General features: G+C 35.6%; 1 protein-coding gene across 1 annotated transcript; it reads left to right on the top strand.

The window, feature by feature from the left end:
• Positions 1-664: 664 nt before the first annotated feature.
• LOC113076602 (glucose-fructose oxidoreductase domain-containing protein 1) lies at positions 665-20150 on the top strand. The gene is made up of 2 exons (XM_026249289.1): positions 665-1390; positions 16762-20150. The coding sequence occupies exons 1-2, from the start codon at positions 1138-1140 to the stop codon at positions 17682-17684; spliced, it is 1176 nt and encodes a 391-aa protein (XP_026105074.1). The 5' UTR covers positions 665-1137; the 3' UTR covers positions 17685-20150.
• The last annotated feature ends 3082 nt before the right edge of the window (positions 20151-23232 follow it).

The following is a 23232-nucleotide window of genomic DNA, read 5'->3' as shown; positions in this document are numbered from 1 at the left end:
TTGACTCACTGCTCGTGTTTCCATCTGAATATTGACTCATGGGGCGGTCTGGATTGATTTAATGAATAATGATGCAACATTTAGTCCTTTGTGATATTTTATTCTTAAGCACTGACACCCAAAATGTATCTTATCTTAATATGACGTTGGTTTAGTATTCAAACTATTGTTAGATAAACATATATATGTATTTATGTGTGTAATTATATATAAAAGTTTTTATCATTTCATTTTTTTTATGTATTTTTGTCACCTTTTGTTTCTCTTATGCTCAGCATGGTTCCTTTATAGTCTTCCCTGCCATTTATTAAACGTTTTTAAATTAATAATAATTAATTTGTCATTTTCTGGCTGTGTATTGTGTTTCCATCCACTGCAGTCTCTGTCTCCAGTTGTGATCAGGCGAGCTGTGTTCATAATTACGCTGCTCTTCTCAATCCTACTACGGCGCAGGCTTAGCTTATGAATATTAATCGTTTGAGTACGGCGCCCTGTTACGTAATGTGATTAATATTCATAAACCACGCCTCTGCCGTCTTCGGATTCGCCAGTTGACCCAGCGCCCACCCGCCGTCAGCCAATCAGACGGTCCGCCTTGTTTTAACGTCACGCTGCGTGATTAATATTCACGAAACAAGTCTTCGCTATAGTAGGATGCTTTCTTTCTCCGGGTGTGAAGGAGTTAACGGAGAGGGCGGAACACTGCACCGGCCGCAGTAGATGATCGCAATATTGATAGCGAGAGGAGCGGAGACGCCACGGAGATCGTTTGGGAAATTCTATTTGGATTTCATTTGCAACGTGACGCGCACGTATTGACCTCGCTCGCGTTTTTCTGGATGATACCGAGGGAACGCGACGCGAGTACCACACACACGTCGCGCCGATTCCGAAGCGGATACAAATGTATCTGTGAATTTAACATTGTATCATCGCGTAGAGATGCGCAGACGCGGGTCGCGTAGAGCAGGTGGATGAGGAGGAAGATTCATCTCATCATTTGAATGAATAATTACTGATTTTAAACAGCTGGGAGGAACCCCGAAGGCGCAATGGTCACAGTTCACGCAACAGCCCTGCTCGGGTTCGAACCCGCATTCGCCGGGTCACCTGTGTGAGAACCCGCGCGCCACAGTCATGCTGCCCGGGGTGGGTGTGTTCGGCACCAGTCTGACGGCTCGGGTCATCATCCCTCTGCTGAAGAGCGAGGGCTTCTCGGTGAAGGCGCTGTGGGGTCGCACGCAGGAGGAGGCGGAGGAGCTCGCGCGCGACATGAACGTGCCCTTCTACACCAACCGGATCGATGACGTGCTGCTGCACTCGGATGTGGATCTGGTGTGCATCAACCTCCCGCCGCCGCTCACCAAACAGATCGCCGTTAAGACGCTGGGTGAGTCGCACACTCATAACATAAGGTCGATCTGGATGAGTTGCACAATGGTTCCTCACGAAGGAGAATCTTGTCAGATCTTGTTTCTGTCAGGTTAGGTGTGGCTTTAATGACTACAGAAAACAGACCGAATTGCAACATCAGCCATTGCATCATAATTGTTTTTTCTGGTCCATTGAGAAACCCACAGAGGTGAATCTGACATCCAGAAACTGGACCATGGCTTTTGCTGCAAGTCTGAATCAGCTCATGATACATTTAATGCGTTTAGCAGAAAATGCATGCAGGCTAAAAATGTTTACCTAAAGTGTTCCCTGGGAATTGAACCCACAACCTTTTGCGCTGCTGATGCAATACACTTCATCCATCATTTTATGAACTCTTTGCATTTGGACCTGTGGAAGTAAAATCTCTTTATTCTCATTTACATCTAAATTGTTTATTCTAGACCGCAATCACGTCAAATGGAGAACGTTTCTCCCTAAAAGTAGTGGAGTTTCAGATGAGATCACATCCATATCGCCAACTGCTCTCAGACTGAAAAGTCAGTTAAATCTTGAGAAGATCCCAGGCTTGTGTTTGTGTCCATTGCTCACTCATGTTTTTGTTCTGGTGTCTGTTGTCTGGTCAGTGCATGAGACATTTGCAGGTGTCCAGTGACGGTCAGAAATAACCTGTGAGAATGATTCATCACTGGGGATCAGGAGATTGAGCCCAAAATAACTTCAGATGGGAACCAACAACATACTGATGATTGTCCTCTCTCTATCGTCTGTGACGTCTCTCCATGCTGGTAACAGCATTACATTTAGAAATATATATAGGATCTAGATTTTTTGTGAAGGTTGCCAGCCTAGGGTGTTGTTTGTGGTTGCTAGGGTGTTGTGTGTGGTTGCTAGGTAATGATTTTCTGCTCTAACAATCCAGCTCAAAAATTCTGAGACTCAAGAAGTTGCTTTAAAAAATGTGAGTAAATGAGCAAATTATTGTCGATATATTTCCTCATTCTAGTCAGGTCTGGTTTGTCACGTTCTCATCATCTAGCCGTGGTTTATCATGATGATAAACTCGTATAAGGCTTCCTCAGCGAGAGTTTATCTGCAGAGCACAAATCACATGTGCTCATAGTACGCCATGTTTACTTAGTCCTTTATAAAGCCTTCCTTTAAAACCAAAACAGAGCAGTTTCCCATTGTTTTATAAGCTGTGTGTGCTGTCGGATCTTGTGCTGGATTAGTCCACAGTCAAAGTTTATCCTGGTCAAGTTATGAAAAGTGTTCAGCTCTTGAGTAAACGTGTACTTTAGAGCAAATATTTAAGCTGTGCTTGTGTCCATGCACTCGGCAAATCAGCTAAAACACAAAAATTGATTTTCTTTCTCTCCCGTTTTCTCATTAAGATGTTAAAGCAAGGACAGAGGATCTGCTTCGGTCAATTATATTAACCACACACATCTAGTGAGCTGCCTTCCTAGACAGCATTTTAAAGGGATAGTTCACCCAAAAATAAAATAAAAGCAAATCTTTATTTTTCTCTTTAAAGCAGCATGTTGTGGTAATGGGGTAATCATCATCATCTTTCTTATCTGGTGATGATCAGATGCATTAGCAGCAGTAGTTTACTCATTCAGAAACTAGCTTGTAATCTCACTTCCTCTTGTGAAGGTGTGGGACGCTCTGCCGGTTTACTCAGTGTGACACAAGGGTAGTGAGCAGGAATGTGAGCTGGACAGGAGTTTGTGCTGAAGATCAGATGGAAGAGATTGGACGTAGTGACAGAAACGCATGTGAAGTCGCTCAACAGCAGCCTGATGAAACTTGATTGCACATGAGTTTGATACACATCAGCGTTCCTGTCTGTCCTGCTGGACTGCTTTGAGTGGGTAGTCGAGGAAAATGGTTGGTATTTATTGGAAGTTGCTGTGTTTTTCTAAAGGCATTCTTCCTGGAGATCATCTTAGGGCTATTAAATATTTAAGAAAAATGTTTTCAAGGTTTTGAGACCGTTTTTTAATGCATTTACTGCACTGTATTAATAACAAACAAAAAAGTTTAATGCATGCTGTGCTTGTTTTTAGAGCTGCAAAATTTGGACCAACATTAAGATTTGATGTCAATATGACTATAATGATAATAACTTAATTACATTTTAATAGTTTGTTAGTTTGTTTGATGTATGCATTTATTTATTTATTTTAAAAGTAATGGTATATTACTAAATACAAATATTGAATTGAATAAAAAAAGAGTTCTAGTATTTCACTATAAAATTAAAAAATAATTTTTCAAGGTTTTTGTGAAAAAGGTTTTGAGATGGTTCTTCATGCATTTACTGCGTTATGTCATGCCTTTTCATGCATTTCAGCTTTACGTTTGCATTAGATTCAGATTTGTAATTAAATAAAAATATAGTAATGTTGTCAATTTATAGGATTTTTTTTTTTTAGTTTGAAGAAGATTAAAATATATTGAGCAATTGTGAGTTTGCATTGGGTTTGTGTCTAGTTCGTCCTCCATTTTGACTGTTGAATAATGTGCTGCTGCTGTCCTCTATCAGGTCCTCTTCTCCTCTCCCTGATTTCATGGCCTATGCTGGCTCTTAGCATTTCACGAGTGGTGGATTATGAAAGTGAAGCTCTAGTGGAATACATTAGCATTTCCAGTGTCTGTCCCGCTGGATTGATTCAGTGTTAAAGAAACAGCATCTCTACAGTCTGTGCCTGTCCTCATTCTCTCACTGACACTGAAAGTACTTTTTAAAGCACTGCTGACTTTAAAGCAGTGACAATGTGAAATCTAATTTCAGCTAAATTGTATCTTACTGATCTCTCAACCAATCTGAATCAAATATTTTTTCTTAAATACTGAATTTTTCTTTTTAATTTACAGAGAATTATTTTAATCTCAATAATCTTGACATATTGCTGTAAAGTATAATATACACACAATTATTTAATCAAATACAAATTATATCATAATCATAAATTATTTAATCAAATACAAATTATATCATAATACAATTCAATACAAAAACATTATATGATTATATTCTAATTCATATAATTTTAGATTACTTATTAAATACTCTATTTTGTGTTTAATAGTGAAATAGTGTTATTACAAGAGTAATATTTATTATTTTGTTTAATCATTTATTCAATAGTAATAATAATAACAACAAGACTATAATAATAATAATAATAATAATTATTATTATTATTATTATTATTATTATTATCATCATAATATTTTTCCAATTTCTCAAACATTTTGGGTCAAATTGTGCATGCTTACAAACAAGCACAACAAACATGGTCCTCTTAACAATTTGTAAAAACGTATTTTAAATCACAATTTTGCTGGAGAAATCCCCAAATCATGTAGCCCTAATAGTCATATTGATAAAAAATAATAATGAGTTTATGAGTTACTGAGTTTTTTTATTGCATTTAAAAAGGTCCCTCCAAAAATGTTGCAGACCTATTTCAAAAAATATATTAAGTCTATATCATTTTTTTATTTATTTGAAAAAGGAAGGAATATTGAGCCCCATTTCTGAACTCATCCTTTCCAATCATCCTTCTACCTGTCTGCTTTATCCTCTCCCCACTCACCTCCTTCAGGCCATTTCTTCTTCAGTTAAACCTGCGCTCACTCACATTATCAACACCTCTCTTCACACTGCTTCATTTCCCACAGCATTTAAGCCCCACAGTTTAAGAAACCATCTCAAATCCAGCACTTTTAGAAAACTACAGACCATCGTATCCCTTCTTCCATTCATTGCAAAGACACTTGAGCAAGGTGAGTTCAACCAACTCACTATGTTTCTCGCACAGAACAACCTCCTGGACAACAACCAATCTGGCTTTAAAAGCGGGCACTCAGCTGAGACTGCCTGGCTCTCGGTTACTGAAAGAGCTGGCAAGAGCAACTTCCAAATCCTCAGCACTCATCTTGCTGGATCTGTCTGCTGCCTTTGACTCAGTTAATCACCAGATCCTCCTGTTCAACCTCATTAAGATGGGTATCTCAGGAACCACACTTAAGTGGTTCAAGTTTTACCTCTTAGTTAGGTATTTCAGGGTGTCTTGGAGGGATGAGGTTTCTGAGTCACCACTTCTAGCCACTGGGGTTCCTCAGGGCTCAGTGCTTGGACCGCTTCTCTTTTCCATCTACATGTCATCATTAGGATCTGTCATTTAGAAACCTGGCTTTTCCTATCACTACCATGCTGATGACACTCAACTCTACTTCTCATTCCAACTAGATAATCCGACAGTAGCTGTTAGCTTTGCAGCCTGCCTGACAGACATTTCAGTTCAGATCATATGCCCTCCAGAAGTTTGTGTTCTGCAACTGAACCACGCCTCGTGGTGCTATCCCGAAGAGGCAAAAAATCACTCCCACAGACTTTTCCTGGATTGTTCCCAGCTGGTTAAATGACTTGTCTATCTCAATTTGAGCGCCTGAGTCTTTAGCCATTTTAGCCAACGTCTAAAGACGCATCTTTTTCACCAGCACCTGAACAATTAATACTAGCACTTCTATTCTATTCTATTCTATTCTATTCTATTCTATTCTATTCTATTCTATTCTCCTCATTGCTATGTGTACTGTTCTAGACTAACTGGACTTGTCATAGCACTTGTACACTGTTGCTCTCTTGTTGGCCTGATTGCTTCTATTGTTCTCCTCATTTGTAAGTCACTTTGTATAAAAGCGTCCGCTAAATGACTAGATGTAAATTGATATCTTAGCCTCGTTCTATCTGTCGCTGCTGTATCAGAAATGCATCTCTCCACAAAAGTCCCAAAGGTTTGGTCTGTGGAAATCAAACATGACATTAAATGACTTCTGAACAGATTGTGCATGATGCAAACACCCACAACAATAACGAACCATGCCACTCTATCTCTCCATCACTCTGAATGTGTAGTTTATAATCTAAAGCATATGATATAGAGTCACAAACTCAAGCTGGTGAAATCAAATCTGTTGTGTTAATGTTCCTAGGCTGTCTGTGGGACTCTGCTGATGGATTGAGGGTGTGTGTGATACTGGTGCAGCGTGTGTTTAAGTAGTGATGTGATTGAGTCCTGCAGTATTGTGTGTGTCGGTCAGCCGGTCAGACGCAGTTCTGTGGAGTATCCGATGTCAGGTTGGCTGTCGTCCACAGGCACAAACTGCTGCTCGCTCATCTTTGGGATCTGGAGGGAGCGTCTAAGAATAGAGCAGTTCCTCAGTACAGTGCGTGACTAATGATACTGGATGGAAAAGGCAAAGGATGTCGCAGCAGTGTATGTGTAGGACACTATGACAGATGGTTAATTAATTCCCAAATGGCGTTTTTTCCGTAAAATTTATTTCTGGATCCATTTTCTTTTTTAAAATCTGTTTTAATATTTTTGGATTCAGTTGTAATGATTAAATCAATTTTTAGAAATCATAAAGCTTGTCTAATTAATTGAAATCTATTCATTTCTATATCTATTGAATATCTATTTATTCCTTATCTACTTATATCAACTGAAACAACATTTTATTAGAAGTTTAATAAAAATAAACATTTTGCTTAAAATAAAAATTCTGGATTTCTTTTTATTGACTTGATTCAATTTAATAACTGAAAAGCATATCTAATCAATGGAACAAATAACTTTTTAATAAAAATACAAGTTAAATGTTTTTTGCTTTTAAAAATTGTACAATAAAAATGTGTATATATATATATATATATATATATATATATATATATATATATATATATATATATATATATATATATACATATATAATTTTTTTTTTTTACATGATTTTAAAATATGCACTTAATTTCTTGACTACATGTTTTTTCGTGTGCAGTTTTTACAATATATAAAATGTTTTTTCTTTTTTTTTAATTCTCTGTAGTAAATTTTACTGAATTTATGATTTAATACAAAATTATTCTCAAAAACAGATCAAGGTGATATTTACAAATAAGTTGATATTCCTTGAAAATTAAGTTTTATTAATACTTTTCTTTTCATTATTATGACTTTTTGAGAAGCACATTCTACTGTATCATATATTCTACAGTTGAGCTTTTATTTTGACACTAGTCCATGTCAAAACTTTACTAAGTGTACAGCTTTTGATTTATTCACCCAAAATGTTTGAATTATACAGTCAATTCTACATTTATGATTATACACTGTCTGCATTTTCTTCATCATGGAAATTGTAGGGCATTATAAATGTGTTTGTTTAGCCAGAGAGGTGTAATTCTAGTCATTTTGACCGACAGATCTCAGTCTGAACACCTTATTGAAGGTCCTTCAGGCTCCTCACAGCATGACTTCAGAGCACAAGGACGTTCCTGTGGTCTATATGGTGTGAGACCCCGGAGACGGCTGGACGGTCCCGTTCCCATGCTTCCACTGAATACAGCCGCTTGTTTGGGGAGACCCCGGCCCACCGCGTTAAGCCTCTCGGACCACTATTTACATGCTAATGTCTGCTGGAAGAAACGCTCTGAGTCCTGTGAAATTCTCTTTGTTCGCTCCGGTGAATCGCTTTCAGTTGCTTTCTCTGCACACTGAGAAGTGAGCGTTCTTGACACATGTGTCCTCGTGCTGTGTTTATCTGTCGCTCATAATCTCACACTAGCGCACCGCAGCATGTTTGCATGAAATCTCTGTTCGTCTGGCTTTTGTGCATTTGAGCTCGTGACACTCATAAATAAAGTAAATATACTCAGTAACTCATAAACTCCTTATTGCATATGTTCATGATATGATATGATATGATATCTCCATCGCCTGGTTCTGTGTAAGATCATCAGCAGGGAATAATTAACCCTGTTTTACACTCTTGTTTCTGCAAACATTATCATAGAAGTCATTGATGACTTTTATTTAGTTAGAAATGTTTATCTCTGATCACATGACGTCAGAATCAAATTCTCCTACATCTTATCTAAGACAAATAGTATAACATATATTTCCATTGCTTTTAATAACATAAATGTTGACTAAAATCAAATATAAAAAAATATATAGAGCCAAAAAAATGGACAACAAAATTAAGATGTAACTAAAATAGCAAATAATAATAATAGTAGTAGTAAAATAAAAGATCAAATAAAACTTAATCTTGTTTTATTTTTCGTTTTTGTTTAGTTTGTGTACTGAAATAACTAAAATTATACCTGAATTACATCTGAAATAAACGTTAACAAAAAAATATATAGGCAAAAAAATTATTTAAAAAAATGACTAAAACTTAAAAAAAAAAAAAAATTCTACATATGAATAAAAATGTAATAGCATCTTGTGCTACTTAAATAACACTGGTGTTTCTGCAATAATCTAATACGCAAAAAATAAATAAATACTGTGTAAAACAGCCCATTTTAGTGATTTGTAATGTTATATGCCAAGGTTTTTAATATCATTCAGGTTTCATGTATAGAGAAGCCGCATGCACTCTCACTTCCTGTGGTTTGTGACTACTTCCTGTCCTCTGACACTGGAGAAGAGTCCATGTGTGGGTGGACTCATGCTACCTTTCCTTAAGTGGTTAAAGTCACTTTAGCATCCTGGTGACATGGTGTGATGTCACAGGAAATGAGAAACAGGAAGTGTTGAGGGTAATGCACTGATGTGAATTGCAGACTTTCATGCTGTCATTGACTTAACAAGGCAAAGATCAAACCTCATCCGTGCCAAAATATCTGATAACATCCTTCCTGAACACAGCGCCCCCTTTACAGAAGTTCTGCTAAATAGAACAGAAGCTGTATAATAACAAGTGTGTGTGTGTGTGTGTGTGTGTGTGTACTGTATATACACACACACACACACACACACACACACACACACACACACAAACAGTTGTGTATTATTAAGTTCAGTAAAGCATAGATGATTATGACATGAGGAAAAGTAATTTCTAAAAAAGCTGGCTTATAATTGGCAATTTTGTATAAGTATATATTCCTATTTCGTTATTATATAGAATTTAAACTTAATTGTATATCATTATGTGCACTGTAAAAATAGATTTTTTTTTGAAGTTTTACTTTTATTTAAACCTTTTTTTAATAAGAAAACACTATTTTTTTATAGTTTATATATAAATATAATTTATTTATTTTTTATTTTAATTATATTGTAATATAATATATTTACACTTTAACATTTAACGTAATGGGTTTCTTTTAATTTCTTTATTTTTTAAAATTTATTTATAATCATTAATATATGAATGGCAAGAAACCAATTAAGTTACATGCAAAATTTTGAATAATTATATTATAATTGTTCTTTTTTTTACTTTTTTAAATAAGAGTTTAAATTAGTTTTGGAATGGAATACTAGTAGGATTTAGTAAGCACTGTATTATTTTTGTCACATGACCTAATTAATATGCATTTATGTTCCAGATTGAAACCCAATTATATCATATCTTATAAAATAAATGCTGATTTATTTAGCATTTTATTCAAATTTTGAGTAAAAGCGTATTAATGTTTGCCTAATCTAATCTAATCTCATCTAAACTAGCCTGATATGAGCAGTGTGCTGTTCTGAATATAAAACTCCTGAACTTTCCAGACGTGTCTAAAATATACTGTCTGGCTTTTGCACCAAATATAGTAATTTGTGTCCCACACAGACCTGGAAGAAAGGTTCTGCTTCATTTACTCCTGCTGTTTTTTTAAAGTGCTTTGCAATTAACCCCAGTAACGAAGCTCTGACTCCTGCAGACGGAGAGGACCGAGCGTGTTTCTGAAGACACTGCAGCCCGACAAGAAGAAGAGAACAAAACAGAAACTGACAGCTCGGTCAGGCCGCTCGCCGTGACCTTTGACCCGCGGCGCTCAGATACGCTGCAGTTTCAGCAGGACTGTTCAAACAGCTTTGCCAAACGCTGGTTTCTCATGTAGAGACAGATAAACGCTATCTACAGCTGGACTTTGAAGAATCAATAAAACCAGGAACAGAGTTCAGACGCGAGACAGTAAAGAAATATCTTTATTTATAAAGCACTTTTAACAGTGCAGATTGCAACAAAGCAACTCAACAGCATTAAATAGCTGAATATACTGCTCTTGTCATTTCAAACCTGTGTGACTTTCTTTCTTCCACAGAGAAAATGATGTATTTACAAATCATAATATGCATCTAAATCTACATCCATTTGTCTATCTATCTGCACGCGCCTGCATTAATGACCTCAACACAACACACCGCTTCATTCCCTGAGCATCCTCTCATTGTTCTGATGCGTGCACTCATGGGTTAATTAGAGACGAGCTGTTAATTGTGTCTGGGCAGTTGCATGAGAAAGAACGACAAGGTATTTGTAGCTGACTGCTGTGTTCACTTGAAAACAGACTCAAACTCAAGAGACAATACATTTATGCATAAAGATTTTAAATAGATGATTAGAGAGTTGCTGACAATTAGTTTTATTTTAGTATTTAATATTATGTATTTTTATATTTATATATAATATACATTTTTTATTTATTTATTATTAGTTATACATATATTATAAAGTGTTAGATATTTATATTTTTTTATTTATTTGTTTATTTGTTATGCATTTTATTTATTAATAACAAAAATGACCTGTATTTTTAACCTGTATACTTTTAACATAAACACTAGGCTGCCCAAGAAACCATTTGCAGTTTATATTTGTTTGTTTATTTTAAATATAATATTTATTCATTTACATCAGAAATGCATATTATTAATTATTTATATATTTATTTATGTATTTACTTGTTTACATTTTGTATTATTCATTAATTTGTTTAATTATATATTTTATAATATACAATACTTTTTAAATATATAATTAACATATTTTTAGTGTTTATTATATTTATATTATTTATGCATTTATTCTAAATATCCTTAATACAGTTTTTATTATATATTACCATTTTATATTTATTTATTTGTTATATATTTTATTTCTTTATAATCGTTATTTTAGCAATTCATTAGCAATGCAGAAATGACCTCTTAATTTTTTTAGCATGAGCATTAGTCACAAACTCTTGTTCCTAAAGGAATGAAGCTGTTGTGTGTAGTGTTTGTGCGTCTGGTTTTGTCATGAGACTCATCCATCTCCACACTTTCTCAGGCTGATGTGAACGGATGACGTCTTGTCTTCTGTTCATCAGCGTGTGTTCTTGCACATCTATTCAGCTCAGTAAACTGGCTCTTTCTCCGTCCTCGCTGTGACTTGTGTCTTGTTTTGTGCTCAGTGTTTATGGTGACTCAATAGCACACAGTCAGAACTCAACACAGCCTTCTCTTCACCTCACTCCTGTTCATCTGATTTCATTAAACACTGCTGGTGTCTCAAATACACGACTGCAGACGCTCTTGATTCGTCCCTGAATATAAACACAGTCACATGGTCACCTGACACAGTCGGCTCATTGTTTTGCGGTGATGTTGTTCTTGATGTGTTAGACACTTTTCAGACAATCGGATGTTGAAATCAGTCGGATGGCAAGTGGTTTTCTGTAACTTCCTGGTTTTTATTGATTATGCGGATGGAAGTAGATGGAGAGCATCGTGAGGCTGCGTTCACAATAGCACTGGCACACTACACTTAGTATTTGTACTAGGGGTTTAAATTAAGTTAATTTCCTTTTTTAATGTTTTAATTGAGGTACAAACAGGATGCTGAGCAATGAATAAATGAATCAACTGATAAATAATTGTTACTTGAAATAAAATAAATATTAATAAGATAAAATAAGATTAAATATTTACATTAAAAAAAACATTTCTTAAACTGAAATAAATACATTAAAAATATATAAAAATCGCAAAAACTAAATTAAATTACAATTAAAATGGAAACTGCAAAATATTAAAAAAAATGTTTTTGTAAAATAATAAATAATATAAAATATTTTTTTTACAAATTCAAAATAATTGCAAATTAAATTTAGACGTAAGGCAGTAAAATTGAAATGAACCGAAATTCATGTAAATGCCATTTTTAACGAAGCAAAGTTGTGATGTATTTGTGAGTGAGATGAAGTGCAGGATGTTTTTGATCTTTCTTGATCAGGATCTAATGTGAGCGTGAGGTCAGAGTTGAATGTGATCCGTCGTTGTTCTGATGTAGATTTGATTTTGACAGTAAAAGCAGACCACGGCACAGATTCATGTTCTTCTCAGGATTTCTCTTCGCTGGAGAAGATGAGGCTGTCTTTGTGTGTGTGTGTGTGTGTGTGTGTGTGAGATCAATAGTGTGTTCTGGAGCAGGCTCTCACGGGAATTGAAATTCAATCTCAGAAATGGTCTCGATCTCACCGTCAGAAATCTTTCTCTGTCCTGCAGTCGTGATTTAATGCTCAGTTTAAAGAGTGTGTGGATGTTCTCACTCTCATCCACACACACACACACACACACATATATATTATATAATATATTATATCATTCTGTCACACATGATCTCTTCATCTGGACAGCTTTAAAGGCGATTTGTTCAATATAGATTTTTATGAACCCTCAGATTCCAGATTTTCTAATAGTTTTATGTATTTCGGCCAAATATTGTCCTCCTAACAAACCACACATTGATGAAAAGCTTATTTATTTATGTATAATTATAAATTGTTTTGTTTTGTTTCATTTTATTTAATTTGGGATTTTTTTTTTTAATAAAAATGGCATAATAGCATTTTTATGCAAAATAGGTGTTTTTTATTATCTTGATTTATATCAGTATTATTTTAGTATTATTTATATGCTGTTATACAATTTCTTAATATTTTGAATTAGCTTTTTTAGTGATTTGTTATGTGCTATTGTTATTTGTATTGTTTTTTTCTTATTTGTTATTTTTATTTCAAATTTTGTTTTATGCAACGTGTGTGTGTGTGTATTATAATATAAAAGATAATACATTTATATATACATAATTTTTGTTTTACATTTTTTTATTTACTATCATATTATTGTATTTTAATTTTTTTATAAGTTTTATTTTTTATTATTATTTTTTTTTTATTACTATATTGATGCTATATGAAGTGTGTATGTCCACACACAGATCAGGAGTGTATGGTGTGTTTGTCGTGTCTCTGGCTCTTGATGTGTTTCAGCTGGGAAATGTGTGTTGGAGCATTAAGATGCTCGCTGTTATTAATGTGCCTGTGTTTGTGTGTGTGTGTGTGTGTGTGTGTGGCTCTCATCTCTGCCATACAGATGTATCCTATCACACACACACACACAGTCATTCATGGCTTCAGACGGAGTGGTAATGTGAGATCAGACTCTCTCAGCCGGACCTGTTTGACTCGCTCTGGTTTAAAGCCTGAGGAAGTGGGTCAGGTGGAGTCTCTGCTCCATCACATCACTCTCCACTCTCACGCTGTGGTGTTCTTGTTCTGTACAGCACAGTAATAAAGACTGCGTTATCATCAGCATGACTGTCTCAGCTTTGACCTACAGTACTCACTGATGGAAACTATCAGCTCCAGGACGCACGCGGTCACAGTGAGCTGGTCTCCTGACGTCCCGAGGTCAGCGTGAGGGAGATTCTGCTCGTCATCACTAAATCTGTCCAGTGATAACTCATGCTTTCATACCATGCAAATTAAACTTTGCTTTTCTGTGATGTTTTGAACATCGTTGTTGGGAACGTTTCTGAAAAACATATTAATAACATTAATAAGCTGCTTTCCAGGAGAAGGATTTGTGTAGTGTATTGCAGTCTTAGTTGAACTGTTTTAAATTAAAATGTTTTTTTTTTATATATATATTTTATGGAAAGAACAATTTACAGATAGACTGTATCTGTCGAAATCAAATGTCTTAAATATTTTTGAGATGACCAATTTTATTTTATTTTATTTTATTTGCACATTCTGAATAACAATGCAAAAAAGCATTTAATGCAAAATTATTTTTTTATTTTTCACAATTTTCTATAGGCTTATTTAAAAAATATCTATCTATCTATCTATCTATATTCTTCAAATTAGCAAAATTATGTTGTAAAAAAAAATTAATATTCCTAATATTATTAAGTTTTTTTTTTAAATATGAAATTGTACTGTACATATATAGTTGCTGATCTGAACTACATATGTTGTACAGAACAGAAAACTTATACATGCTTGTGGAAAAATCCTTTGACGAAAGCACTCCAAACCTATGTAACGTATGTAATGTGTCATATTTCAGACCGAAACACAATATTCAAGCAGAAAACAACTGTGACGTCAGCCAAAATAAAAGTCATTTCCGAGGTGATTTTGATGAAGTATTTTGCAGACAGACGTTTGTTTTCTTTGGCCTGAACGCTCTCCGGTGAATTACTGACAGAGAGAGCAGGAGCGTGCATTTAAGAAAGCAGACGGGTTGGATGCTGATTTAATGTGGACTCTAAACCTGATCAGATCATCAGTCTCCGGGGGTTTCCTGCAGATCTAATGCTCACAGAGATGTTTTTGTCCATATATATGAAAATAAACCCACGGCTCCATTTATCTCCTCACCTCTGGGCTTTTCTCTGCTCTTAATTGCTGTAGGACATCAGTTCATCTCTCTCTCTCTCTCTCTCTCTCTCTCCCTCTCTCCATTAGGATGATGGATGTGTAATTATCTCCTCTCCACTGCTCTCTAATGCCACAATTAAATCCTGGAAAAGCAGTAACACTGATTGATATTCAGAGATTTTACACCTTGAAAAAAATGCATATGTCAGAATTTCTGTATAATTTGTAATTATTTCTGAGCTTTAATTGATTTCACTGCGAAAAGTAATTTCTAGTACTTTTTTTTTTGTTGTAATATATACATTGATACTTAACTTGTTTCCATTTGTGCTCCATTTAATTGCATTCTATGCTGACTAAGGTTCCATGCAATGAGAATACAAACATTTGAAGTGGTTGCCAAGGAAATGCTACAGTATATGGTTGCTAGGGTATTCCGATTGGTCGCTAGGTTTCTAAGATAGATGCATAATTGTTTACTAAGAGGATGCTGATGCAGTTGTGTGTGTGTGTGTGTGTGTGTGTGTTGTTCAGGTACGATGTGCTTTAATGCTGTTCAGATCCCTAGAGAGAAAGAAATAGCTAAGTATTGGTATCTTCACACTAATGAGCCCACGCTCTCTCTCTCTCTCGCTCACTCTCTCGCTCACTCTTATGAAGAAGAAATGAGTCAGGTTGAGGGGGAGGGGCTTAAGAATAAGAGGGACTGATGACATCATCTGAAGACAAGCATTTCTCTGAGGAATAACATCATCAGTCATTCACAATAAAAAAAATCATGGCATTTCTGAACCGTGGCTGCTGTTAAACCAACACAGATTTATTTTCTCGTCTCCCACACTGGGTTTCTAGAAATGGGTCAGCTGGATTAATTTTCTGACCCGTCGGGAGATTAGCCTGCTAGCTTGTTCTGCTGCGAGTCTGAGGAGAATGAAGACGCAGGACATTATTCAGCTCGTGAGACTCGTGTGTAAAATTCAGCTTCATTAGACTAGCGACATCTCAGCTTTCAGTACATACAGTTACACTACAAAGCTTGCTGTTAAAAAAGTACAATCAATTAATACTTTTATTCAGCAAGAGTGCATTACATTGATCCAAATTAATATTTTTGATAAATTCAGTTGACTCACAGTACAGTACCATAGAAATACTGTATATCTCATTGTTTTGAAATGTATATTGAGGAAAGTTTGCCATCTGCTGGTATTTCTAGGTCTTGCAATGAATGGAAACTGCACTGTAAATAAATATTTTTCAAAGTTGTAAATAAAACCGATAATTGGAGTATGTTTAACAAAAAAAAAAAAAAAAAAAATCTTCACAATTTTATTTCATGTGTTACTGCTACTAGTTCTGTTTCTTTGTCATTTATTTTTTATTTATAAATTTTTTTTGTGTGTGAAATTTACTAGCCAAGTATAAAGTATTTACACTTTTTTCCTCCGGTGTGCTGTTCACTGATGTGATTGTGTTCCTCAAATAAAACCTCTTTTCTTCTACACTGAAAACATACTTTAAGATTTACTTTGAAATCATTTTAACTCAAAACTGCTATTGAATTTCACAAACTTTAACATCGAGTAACACATTTGATTTTTAAATAGAAAGAAAATGTATGTTCTTGTAAAACATATTCTGTTTTATTCACAACTCTGAAAAACAGGTTTCTTTTCATTGCACTACCGATGAATACCAGCAGGTGGCAAGCTTTCCTCAATATGCATGTGTTCTTTTAGAGCAATCCTCTTCTGAAGACTCTTGCAATGTCCTGATGTTTCGGTTTATTGTAATCCTTTTGTGTCAGTTTAGTTTCGTCTAACGTTCTCTCTCGTTCCCTCTTCTAGGAATTGGCAAAAACGTGATCTGTGACCGGACGGCGACGCCGCTGGACGCCTTCCGCATGATGTCGGCGGCCCAGTACTACCCGAAGCTGCTGAGCATCATGGGTAATGTGCTGCGCTTCCTCCCTGCTTTCGTCCGGATGAAGGAGCTGCTGGAGGAGGGTTACGTGGGCGAGCTCCTGGTCTGCGAGGCGCAGGTTCACGGCGGGAGTCTCCTCGGGAAGAAGTACAACTGGAGCTGTGATGACCTGATGGGGGGCGGCGGGCTGCATTCGGTCGGGAGCTACATCATCGACCTGCTCACGTTTCTAACGGGCCGGCGTGCGGCGAAGGTGCACGGCTTCCTCAAGACGTTCGTCAAGCAGACGGATCACATCCACGGGATCCGGCAGATCACCAGCGACGACTTCTGCACCTTTCAGATGGTGCTGGAAGGAGGCACCTGCTGCACGGTCACGCTCAATTTTAACGTCCCGGGAGAGTTTCGGCAGGAGGTTGTGGTGGTCGGTACGTCTGGAAGGTTGACGGTTTGCGGGACGGATTTGTACGGACAGAAGAACGACGGCAAAAGCGGTCAGGAGCTTCTTCTTAAGGACAACACACCTGTTGGAAACGCATCCCTACCGGACAAAGCGTTCCGGGACATCCCGTCTCCGTATCTCACCGGCACCATCTGCATGGTTCAAGCCGTACGGCAGGCGTTTCAGGATCAAGACGACCGGCGGACGTGGGACGGACGGCCGCTGACGATGGCCGCCACTTTCGAGGACTGTCTGTACGCGCTTTGCGTCGTGGACACGATCAAGAAGTCCAATCAGTGCGGCGAGTGGCAGAACATCGAGGTGATGACGGAGGAACCGGAAATCAGTCCTGCGTACCTGATCAGCGAGGCCATGCGGCGCAGTCGGATGTCTCTGTACTGCTAGCGCGGCGCGTGAGTGAATGTGCATGGATGCATACTGAGCTCAATGCATTTGGAAAACTGCAGAAGTTCATGCAACTAAAGGAAACATGCATCTGTGTGCAACAAGCATGGAGTTAAATGCTTTAAAACATCAGCTCCTGGGATTTGTTTGGTGTCAAGTATGCAATAAATATGCTTTCAGATTGAAAACAACCACGGGGAAATGCTTTTGTACTTGTGATATGTTTGTAGGACATGCAGGATATTTTCAGCGTCGTCTATCTGAAACGATGAAGCATCCGTCAGCACGTGTTTAATGCAAACACACACTCCTGTGTCAAGCATGAAATCTCCACTCGCACTGTAAACTACTGGATTCTACTGTGTGTTACGAGCTCGATCTGGACAAACACGATCCGATGTTTCTGCTTTGTTAATACTGATATATTTCAAATCCCGATGTTTGTACGTGTTTGACTGGTATCTTGATTGTCATAGCTGTGGCTTTACGGTCCCGTGTTTTCCACCTGTAAGATTTTGAATTGTAAATCTGCCAAATATGAAAAGGCAAACGTCACGTCATGTTAACCGTCGGTGGTTCTCAACTGGTTTTGCTTCAGGATCTGACATAATGTGTTGACCCAAAATCATCTTCAAATCAAACGCTGTAATGATATTATATGCCACAGGTCAAAAATTTGGAATGTGCTTATGTTTTATGCTTATAAGTAACTATTATTAATAATTGGGCCATGATAATAATAATAACAGAATGATTTCTGAAGATCATGTGACACTGAAGCTTGGAGTAATGATGCTGAAAATTCAGCTTTGATCACAGAAATAAATTACATTTTACTATAAATATTCACATAGAAAACAGCGATTTTAAATTATAATAATAATTCACAATATTACTTGTTTTAGTCTATTTTTATCAAATAAATGCAGTATTGGTGAGCAGAAGAACAAAGAACATAAAAAAATCTCAATATTTCATACTTTTGACTATTAGTGCGTATAATATTAATATATAATAAACTTTTTAGACCCAAATATATGCATAGTTAATAACATGATAGACTGTATAGGAAAACGATTTTGTAAATGCATAAATAGTAGCAGAAATGTTATTTATCATATGTGTATTTAATGTCATCATCTGGATTATATTTATTTTTTTACCTGATGTAGATTTGCTCCTGATTTTTGCTATTTTTTCTGTCTCATCTGACTGTTTTCTGAGAAAAGACAGATGATTTTATTGAAATCATGTGGACGAATGACAGAAAGATGCTTTTTCTCCTTACTATACTTGATTATAGTTGCATTTTATTTATAATTTCCCCCTCGAATTTTCCAGTTGTGAAACAGTTGAGAACCGCTGCTTAAGACTGTTGAGGAACGTTGCACTTCTTTGAGGCCCAGCAAATGCCTTTTTTAAGCCTGAAAAAGATCAACCAAACTGTTTCAGACGTGCTAAAGGTGCTCGAGAGCTTTCAGTCTGAAGATGTATTGGTGTATATCTAGTTTAGGAGACATCATTCATATTTAAATGCAGTTGTCAGTACTGAAACCTTGCTGTGTGTATATGGCTTGAGTTCTCAAGATGATTAACATACTGAAAAGATTTTAAAATCAGATTTTTGAGTCCATATGTTTTGCTAAGCTCAATTCTGCAGTATTTTATTTGCTGTATGCATGCACTGGAGACCGGTGTGTTGGTGGTCGTCCATCACTGTGCAACTTCTCACTGCGTCACGACGAAAGACTGGAGAGTCCAACCATGTGGCTGTGTTTTATGCGTATTTTAATGCTGCTTGGAGAAACACCTGCTGTACATTACTGGAAACATGCTCTGTGTAGTTTAGAAATGGTATTTATTTCTTATTCAGAGTGTTTCATATCAAATCAGGAAGTGTGTGTACTGTGAGACAGGAAATAGAGGCCTTTGCTTGTGCATTTCTACAGGAAGTGTGATGTCAGCGATTAAAAGTCCCAAACTAAACATGTCCCGGTTTCTCTCGCAAATGTGATTCACTGGATTTTTTTACTGAAACCATTTCTTGGTTGAAAGTAATAGAAATGTTTCTTCAAGGAAAAATCATCTCTGTTGGACAAGAAAGCATTTAATATCATTCTCTCCCAGGCAACTTACACAGAAGCAGCGAGTAACGCTGCTAAATTTAATATTTCAGAAAACAAGGGCCATAAATTGAGCATTTTGAGTAAGCAAAACAGTGCATATTTACATAAGTCAAAGCACAAACTGTAGCTTTATACTGCTGCAATCATCGTGATTCAGTGAAATAAAGACTAGTCTAATATTTTGCAAGCGATAGATTTATGTAGCGATAAAACGATCAACTGAGTCTTGCTGAGTCTGAGGAGGTTAAGAGCTCTCAAAGGTCTCATTTAGTAATTTTGATAATTATGACACAAGCTGAACAGCATAAGCTAAAGTGTATGGAAGCCCAATTAAAAAAAATGTTTTTATTCGACATAGAAATTATATACGAAGTCATAATTCTGAAATAAAAGTCGAAGTCGAGATATTTGAGAGATAATAGGTCATTATGATCATTATAAAGTTGAAATTATTACAAAGCCAATTATGAGATAACGTCAAAATTATGACTTAGGAAAAATTCATAAACGCCCGTCGTAATTTCAACTTGAGTTTTTACTTTTTATCTCAGAATTTTAACGTTGGTCATTTTGACTTTCTATCTCATACTTTAGACTTTGTCATCACTCAAGACATTGTCACAGTTCGACTTTCTCAAAATTTCAGCTGTTTGTCATAATTATGACTTTTTATCTCAATTTTGACTTTTTTAGGTTATGACTCATTTGAGTTATTGTCACAAATCAATTCTCATATTTTTTAGTTTTTTTGTTACAATCATGACTTTTTATCTCATACTTTCTAATTTTTGTCATAACTATGCCTGTATAGACTTAGTATTTCATAATTTAAACCTTTTGTCAAAATTGAGACTTTCTGTTTCAAACTTTAGACTGTCAATTTAGAATTTTTGTCAGAGTTTTTAACTCTAATTTGATTTTTATGTCATAATAATGACTCCCTTTCTTATCATTTTGACTTAGTATGTCATAATTTAGTTTTTTTTTTTTTCCATAACGTTGACTCTTTATATCATATTTTTACCTTTTTCCGGTAAATTTCAACTTTTTGCCATATCATGTCATGATAATGACTTTTATGAATTTTTAAACAGCTGATAATTGTTTTTTAAAGTATGATTATTTTTCTCATGTGACAGAAATGGCCTTCCACAGATTGTCACTTGGACCTCCAGAGATGATTTTTCTATGATGTGAGACATTAAGGCTGCAATATAAATAGGGCTTGATTTTTATTCTTCACATAGAACAGCAATGTTGTTGCTACATCCCTGACAGCGATATAACACTGTCTCTGTGTTTGTCCGAGACTCAGACTTCAGTGAGTCTCAGGGATGTTGAGAATGAAAGGCTCTTGTGATGTCAGTCATGAGAGGGACGTTTGGTCGTCTTCAGAGGTATTTATCACTGGTTTAACATGGACACACTGGAGTCAAATGCCGACTACTGTAAGCTTGAACTTGCCTGTTTCTGAACAAAGTTCAACGATGAAACGATGGAAACTTGAACTTGTGAAAAAAAGCTGTTACAACTGGATGTTTCAGTGTGAGATTGCGCTTGTTCTCTGTGTTTGTGAATATGTACTGTATACTCTTTCTGCTGGGCAGCATGTGCAAACACCTGTGTGTGTGTGTGTGTGATGAGGACTGATTAAAAAAGGGATTCAGCAGAAAAACCTGTTTGGCTCTGTTACTGTTATTACAATTAATGTCCTCATTTAGAGCACACTGAGCGTCATTTTTAAAGTGCGTTTTATACCATTTCAAAATCTTGTTTGGTTTCTGCTTTTTGTGCTGTGCTTGCTATAAGAAGTCAGCACTGGTGGTTTTAAAGGGTGGAAGAACACTGTGTGGATTCAAAATATAGGGAGCCATTAACACACATATGTTAATCGTAATATCTGTTAAATGTTATCAGAAACCAATGTGCACCTGCTTAGTAAAATAAATAATTCTCCGGTTCAAAGGACCATGCATATGTTTTCTAATATTTTAGTGAATTTTGAGTAAATATTGAGTAACAAAATGTATTAATCACAGTTGCTATGACTCTACAGTGTCTTGCATACAGTATACTGTTACGTATAGTATAGCATTCCCATTAAGTTATGAAAACATTATAGAATGCTCTGTGTTCAAAATATATTTTTTTATATTTAAAACATGTTTTTCTTATTTATGCAAATGTTAAGAGAACATTAACTGTTATCATTTGGAACACGTTAGGAGAATGCTACTTTTACAAACTCTCTGAACATTCTAAATTAAGTAGTAACATTTAATGATGTCTAAATGTTTTTGTGCAAACATTTAGAGAACATTATTGAAGACCTCATAACTTTGACTTAAAGTGCTATTAATGTTATGGTAACACTTTATTTTAGGGTTTCTTAACTAGATGCTTAATAGCATGCATATTACTAGAATATTAGCCATTTGTTAGTAGTAATTAAGCACATATTAATGCCTTATTCTACATCCATAATCCTACCCAATACCTAAACTTAACAACTACCTTACTGACTATTAATAAACAGCAAATTAGGAATTTATTGAGGGAAAATTCGAAGTTAATAGTGAATAAGTGTTCCCTATTCTAAAGTGTTACCAGTGTTACTTTAAGAGAACCTTGCCAGAATGTAAGACCAGTTAACAGGGAACCTTCTCAGGACTCTCAAGAATGTTTTTTTTTTTTTTTTACATAAAAATATAAGTTATATTAATGTTAGGACAAAACATTCTTAAATTTAATACATTCACCTTCTCATAATGTTCAGGGAAAACATTCTTAGAATGTTATCGGAATGTTTTTAATAAGTTATTTGTACTTGAAAGTTCTAAGCTTTTTTTTTTTTTTTTTTAAGAAATCTTTAAATAATGTTCCAATCACAAGAACATTCTTAGAATTTAATATTCTTAGAATATTATAAACAAATCGTCAAATAATTTATTCAAATTTTGAGTAAACAAAGTTGTATGTAAAATGTTCTAAATATATATATATATATATAAAAGTTTTTGTACCATAACCTTCTTAGAACACAACATGTTTTTAAAAACATTTAAAAAACAATGTTCCCACAACATTCTTACAATCAACATTTGTCACTGGGTTATCTGCCCATTTCAGTGGAGCACCAAAGGAACGTCACACAAATCACACGTTTAGTTTGCAAATGCTGCCCATCTGCAGTGCTGTGTTGCCCAAATGTTAAAGGAATTCTGTCCATTTTGATGATTTATGAATGGTTTTGCATATATTTATTGCACTATATGTATATCGTGGACGCATGGACTCTTAAATATGTTTTGAAGTGACGGACGCCTATTTATCAGTCATAGACAAAGTATAGGCTATTAGCAGCCTAATATTTTCTTTTCTATATCTGAACGGCCCTTAACCCAGGTGAGTGTTTATTACGA

The sequence above is a fragment of the Carassius auratus genome, unplaced genomic scaffold (assembly GCF_003368295.1).
Source record: "Carassius auratus strain Wakin unplaced genomic scaffold, ASM336829v1 scaf_tig00020786, whole genome shotgun sequence".
NCBI lineage: Eukaryota > Metazoa > Chordata > Actinopteri > Cypriniformes > Cyprinidae > Carassius > Carassius auratus.
This window is presented reverse-complemented; position numbering and strand designations above follow the sequence as displayed.